Source organism: Olea europaea, chromosome 13, assembly GCF_002742605.1.
Source record: "Olea europaea var. sylvestris chromosome 13, O_europaea_v1, whole genome shotgun sequence".
Classification (NCBI taxonomy): domain Eukaryota; kingdom Viridiplantae; phylum Streptophyta; class Magnoliopsida; order Lamiales; family Oleaceae; genus Olea; species Olea europaea.
In genome coordinates, this window is record NC_036249.1 from 10,110,259 (window position 1) to 10,117,033 (window position 6,775).

A 6,775-nucleotide genomic window follows, 5' to 3' on the forward strand; every position below is an offset into this window, starting at 1 on the left:
TTATTTAAGTCGTTCCCAATGAGGATTTGAAACATAATACTCATCTATAATAGAATCTGGATCTATTTTCTCATCAAGTTCTCTTTCTAAGTATCATACAATCAGCAAGAAAGTCATCCTCCATATTGTAGTAAAGTGACATCTTCACATGTTTCATCGCTGAAAATGCTAGCTCAGTACTTGCGGTAGAAACATGTAATGTCAATACAAAATGAATCAATCTAAGGACGAATCAATCTAGTCATCATAATGTAAATCTCCGACCTTCCACTCTCAGTCAACTATCTGCATAACTCAGCAAGTGTGGATACTTGAAATCAGGACTCACCCTTCATAACTAACTCATAATGTGGTAACTCATATTCCAATGTAATAATATCTTACTTCGAAAAATTTTGAGGATATAATTTCTCTACAATTGTGCAAATTTTTCAATTGTCAAATGATCTAAATGAATCTTTAGGATCCAAAGTTGCAGTGAGAGAAATGAATTCTACTGATATGTCATTAAATCTTATATTTAACTCCATCGTTACAAAATCTATTGCTTCATCAAAAACATCATAGTGATAATATCACTAGAATGGCTAGTGTTATACAAACCTTCTAGATTGGGTATTGTAATATTATTCTTTGAGTAAAAAGATTTACTTCTTGAAGAAATTCTTCCCAATCGTCATCTCTCAATTTTTGAAGAAATTGTTTAGTGGTAGACACAAACCTCAAAAGCAGCAAAGATGTCTTGGGATATTCTTTGAAGGGCTTGACAAAAAACATTATTGATTCTCATTATTCTATGCATCAAATGCAAGATAAATATGAATCTAAAGCTCACCAACTTTTTGCAAACACCACAAGCTTCAGCGTAAGATTTGCCATTTGAACAATGATAAAAAATATATTGAAGCACTTTGCAAGTTGCACTTTACGTATCTATCATGCTCTTTATAGAGTTGTCATGTGAGCTCCAACGAGTAGCTCTCGATTGCTGCAAAGTCACTATTTGATTAGCCCCACTTCCGAATTCACGCTCCGCGGTAGCCAACATATGTTGAATTCCCTCTCTATGAGAAGATTGTAACTCAGTAACTCGTCTAGGATAAAAAGTAATAATATTGACAATCTTGTCCAAATGAGAAAAAAAGTTCAAAATGACATGGACTTCTTTAACTGTCGCGACCAATTGTAACTGTAATTGATGGGCAAAACAACGGACATAGTATGCATATGGACAATCTCTAAGAAATAATGCTTGAAATCCATTCCAAGCACCTCGCATGTTACTAGTGCCATCATACCCTTGCACTCTCATTTTGTTCAGTCGAAGTTCATATTGGGCCAGAACATCACATATTTCGTTTTTGAGATTCGATGAAGTAATATCACTAACTCTTTTGATTGCAAAGAAACGTTCTATCAAACTACTGTGACTATTCACAAACCTCAAGATAATGGTCATCTGCTCTCGATTAGATGCATCTTGAGCTTCATCAACAAGAATGCAGAAGTATTCATACCCAACTTCCCATCAAATCATTCGTCGTATTCTATTGGCCATAATATGCAAAATTTCTTTTTGAAGTGTTGGAGCAATGCATTGGGCATTTTGTGGTGCATTTTCCAAAACAACTTTACTAATATGTGGATTCAAATCTGTTGCATACTTTATTAGTTGTATAAAATTCCTACGATTACGTAAAGATGGAGATTCATCATTACTTCAAAACCCTAAACCTTGAAATGCAAGCCATCGAACACTTTTAATTGAAGTCATTATACACAAACGACGTTTTCGAATTTCTTTTTCCAATACAGTATTCATTACCTTGTCAATATGTTGAGATGGTTTGATTAAATATTTATCTCTAGTCTCACACAATTTATGATATGCTGAATTAGCATGAACAAGAAATGCACATTCATTTACATATTTAACTCTCTTCCATTTATTATATCATTCAGTAATCAATCCCGAACAGGTAGAAGAATTACCCTCCTTTAGAAAAAGAAAACAATAAAAGCAATATGCCCTTTCAGTTGAAGGAGAATACTCCAACCAAGGAAATTCAGTGAACCAATTTTTCTGAAATACACTCTTCGTGGTTAAACAATAGAATTTCTCAAATATCGTTATAATGAATGAGGAGCTACTATATACACACACACACACACACATACATACATACATGTATGCATATATATATGTATACATATACATTTCAATTACCCCTCAAATGAAAAAACCCACCACCAAATGATGGGTCCCCATTTGACAGGTTCTCAGCCCACTGCCCAGCCTAAGGTATTTGAAAATTTTTTAAATAGAAGCTAAAATTATGAATTACAAAAACAACTAAATCAAGAAGAAAATTTAGCCCCTGTTTGGAGGGCATTTTTTGGAAGAAGAAAATAATTTTTGGACCGTTTGTTGGTCACCTGGGCCCCACATGAGAGTGTAATGGCCAATTGTTGCGGCTGTCAGCAGGTGGTAACAGAGGAAAATGAATTTTTTCAAATAGGATCTTACAGACAAAGAGACTTATAGAATGACGAGAGAAGAATTTGAGCCAATTACGAGGGTTGAACTAACAAATGCCTAGTTGGAATTTGGGATTTGAGATTTGGATTGGGTTATTTGATTTAAAAATAATAATAATAAAATAAAATTGTAGCAATTGGGTTTTCATAAAAATGGTGGGTTCAAAAATTGGACTTTGTGCAAAGAAAAAAATAAAGAACTAACAAACTGGGCTGAGTGAATCCTTAACCAGGCTAGTACAAGGAAAAAGTAAAAAGTTCCCAAACAATTTGGATTTGGGCTGGGTCATTTGATTTTTAAAAAAAAAAAAAAAAGGCTATGGCAATTAGGTTTTTAAAAAAATGGAGGCTTTAAAAATTGGGCTTTGTACAAAGAAAAAAAAAATAAAGAAGTAACAAATCGGACTGCGTGAATCCATAACCAGGCTAGTACGAAGAAAAAATGTAAAAAAAAAATTCCCAAACAATTTGGACTTGGGCTGGGATCCCCACCCCCTCCCACCCAAAAAAAAAAAAAAAAAAAAAAAAAAAAAACCTATAACTTGTAAAATAATGCAGGTGTTAGCATTGTTCGATATGTATTATTTAAGTTTTTCACATAAATTACAAATCTACACCTTTGTAATTACCTTTCAATGACATGCACGATCCAACCATGGTTGAATTACTGAGAATGGTACAATCGACCTCTATCGATTGCACCTTTTACTGCAGTTTCTTATTTGGATTTGTTATTCCACTGGAGTTAGGAAATGGTTAGTACCTTTCAGCATGTGTTTATGAACTCATTCAAGTTCCTTTTTTGTGGACACTACATTTTAGTGTGTCACGTCGTCACCTGGTGCTTAGTGCTAAATATCGATACTTAGGTAATCAATTATATAAATATATTCGGGATGAAATGGAATTTGATTTTATTTTGATTAAGAATTAGAGTAGTTGATTAATGGACTCACTCATTTCATCCCATTCAATTACATGACTACAGATTTAATGATAATAATCACAAGCACTAATAGTCAATAACAGTACTAAAAGTCAAAGTCACATTAAAGAAAATTTTGAAATACTTGACATAAGCACTATATTTTACGGCATAGGAAATTAGAATATTTTGAATCATCAAGTAAGCTGATAACTCATATATTTCCCTCAACCACTTTGAGTTTTAGAACATTCTCAGTCAATAACTTTATGAGATTCAAGTTGGTCAAATAAAACAACATTTTTGTCGTCATATTTTAAACTTGTGCATAATGTTTAAAAAAAAAAAAGCGTTCATTTTTTGAGCCACCATTTGGGTCACAACATAACTTGTCAATTGAGCCATAGTCCAATTTTCAGTAGTCACATCCATATCAGTTGATTCGATTTCCATTTGAGCTATGCTACAGAAACAGGGCCTATTTCTCCAAGGCCACGTTGGCCCCATTTCTACATGTCCCCCCGGAGAAATGTGTTGGAGAAGAAAAATCCTTTCCATTTTTGAAACACCAAACAACCTAATAATTCCTTAATGCGAACAAAATACAAGAAGCTGGTTCTTATTTTAAGATTGTTAGACAAAATGCATAATATAATGATATATTTATTAATTAATTAGAGAAAGAACAAATAAGAAATTAACAAATGCAACTAAAATGTTCACAACTAAATGGGATGATGAAATAACAAACCGAAGCATTGTAAATATGATGTCCTTAAAACATATTTGCCCCCAACATCGTAAGGGCTTGCGGTTTTAGTGAGTGTTTACCTTTCACGATACAACCACAAAAAAAAAAAAAAAAAAATTGAGGACTAAGAGCCCGTTTGTCTCCCATTATAGGAGAAATTATAGACTTTTGAATAATATTTTTTTGAAAAATGTGTGATTAAAATTTAAAGAAGATTTATTGGTTGTGTATAGAATATTTTATTGTGTGAATATGTGATGGAGAATTTACTGTAACAAATAATTTAATTTGTTAAAGGATGACAAATAGAGGCTAAATATCTACACCAACGAACTGAATTTATATTTGAACAAGATCACCAACACTTGTACATGAATTGGAAGATAAGATTTTGGACTAGAAAACAGAGACTGATTTTTCCCCCTTCCTTTGTGCATGGAAGTTAGGAAACCAAGTGAATGATATGCTCCAATGGATGACTTCATATACCATTAACACCATCAATAACCCGGCTATTTAACAATCTCATCAACATAGACCATTAATCATAAGAGTTTCACGAGTTGAAGAAGTTGGAAGGCCCTGGAAAAAAATAAAATATATAGGAAAATAAAGGTAAAACGTGGACCTCACTGAGGGGTCAAATTTCAATTCAACATCACTTTAATTCAGAGGCAAAATTTAAATTACACCCGGAATAAGCCAAAATTTAAATTTCATTTTGTACCCAAGAATTTGATTATTTACAATTTGGCCCAAAATTTTGATATAGTGTAAAGGTCGGCACGTGCACGTGCACGTGCCGTGTCGGCCGGTCGGACGGACGGCGGCGGCGCGCGCGTGTGGGTTTATGACCGAACCCAATAGGATATAGGTCTTCCCCCTTCCAAAGACTATTGGTACCCCTTGGGGCCCAAACCCAATTCCAAACTTCCACCTTATAAACCACACCAAAGTTTCCTAACTTTCCTATGTGGGATAAGTGTTTGGCAAATCAAATTCTTCCATAATCCTTAGTTTATGTGGGTTACTTTAACACTTAATATTTCATTCAATTTTAAATGGTTTTCGATAAATAAATATATCACGTTAATCATCTCGCGGAGTAGAACGCGAATACGCTAGGTCCCGTATTATTTAAAAGGTGGGTCCCACTAAAATTTGGGCTCAAAGTTGACCCATTAAACCATTTTTTTCCAACATCTTTTACTAATATAATACTTATGTCTTGCACTTGAAAGTTATTACTTATCCAGTTATTGATCTTTGCAACTAAATGACAGTGGGTTTACCGTTAGCACTTCGATTTCAATTCCTTTTGCTGCTAGTTAGTGAATTTGCACTTTCCCTATATTTAGCTGCTATTGTAGTGTGAATTTTACGTTTAAGTTGAATCTAGTCAATCAACCTCATACCTTTGTGCCTAGGCCGAATTCGGCCAATGACACAAGAGCTTGCATCCGGTTGGTGAACCAAATGTCTTAACTAATTTGGTTGAAGTAAAATTCAGATGGAGAGCATCCAGTTAAAGTTCCCAATAGATCACTTTCTTTCGATTTATCGTGGAGTGAATTAACCAAATAGTTACTGAACTTTGTAAAAAAAAAAATTATAAGGTCACTGAACTTTAAAAATCAACTAATTCATTATTGAACTTTGCAAAAAGTTTTCATAGGGTCACTAAACTTTAAAAATCACCCAATTCATTACTGAATTTTGCAAAAAGTTTTCAAGGAATCATTGAACTTTGCAAAATGTTTTCCAATTTAGTGACCCATGGGAAATCTTTTGCAAAGTTCGATGTTGAATGTGATGATTTTTAAAGTTCAGTGAGCCCATGAAAATATTTTGCAAAGTTTAGTGATGAATTGAATGATTTTTAAAGTTCAGTGATCCTGTGAAAACCTTTTAAAAAACCTAGTGACCATTTGGGTAATTCACTTATTTATCGTGTATGTATTTGCATTGGGATAACTCATAATTGAGGATTTAATATTCTCCTTCTATGTGTTTATATAAGATGAATTCTCATACGAGTTCATTTATGAGAATTACATCTTTACTATTTTTCGGTTATTATTCAGTAAAGCTCATTGCCTTATCATTTGTTAAGGCTACTTGACTTATTGTTTGACAAGGCTACTCGCCTTGTTGTTTGTTAAGGATATCTGCCTTGCTGTTTGACAAGATTTCCAGTTTTATCATTTTTTAAGGTTCTTTGCCTTGTTCTTTGGTTAGGATCCTAAACATATTATGCGATCATCAACTTATTATTTATTATGGCTTATTTCCGTATTATTTCACAAGCCACGCCTTATCATTTGCTAAGTCTCCTAGCTTTATTGTGTGATAAGGCTCCTCACCTTATTATTCCTTAAACCTCCTTTCCTTATTATTTGACAAGGCTCATCGCCTAAATATTTGCTAAGGCTCTTAGCCTTATTGCTCTATGTTTGTTAGGATCGTTGCATTACTATTTAGAAGAGAATACAATAACGATGAAAATAGCAACATTTGTATTTGAAATTGAAGTCACCTGTAATCAGACTCTCGGTAGCACC

General features: G+C 33.6%; 1 protein-coding gene across 1 annotated transcript; it reads right to left on the bottom strand.

Annotated features, from left to right (window-relative positions):
- LOC111408432 (zinc finger MYM-type protein 1-like) lies at positions 1-2,176 on the bottom strand. The gene is made up of 6 exons (XM_023038193.1): positions 1,993-2,176; positions 1,191-1,485; positions 930-1,094; positions 722-794; positions 604-631; positions 1-86 (listed from the first exon to the last, which is right to left on the bottom strand). The coding sequence occupies exons 1-6, from the start codon at positions 2,174-2,176 to the stop codon at positions 1-3; spliced, it is 831 nt and encodes a 276-aa protein (XP_022893961.1).
- Positions 2,177-6,775: the final 4,599 nt, after the last annotated feature.

Excerpts from the sequence above, each read along its gene's own strand:
- LOC111408432 (XM_023038193.1), bottom strand. The coding sequence starts at position 2,176 with ATGTGTGTGTGTGTGTGTGTATATAGTAGCTCCTCATTCATTATAACG. Across the intron at positions 632-721 it reads ACATCTTTGCTGCTTTTGAG|AATAATATTACAATACCCAA; the intron begins GTTTGTGTCTAC and ends TTTTACTCAAAG. Across the intron at positions 87-603 it reads TACAATACCCAATCTAGAAG|AAAGAGAACTTGATGAGAAA; the intron begins GTTTGTATAACA and ends TATGATACTTAG.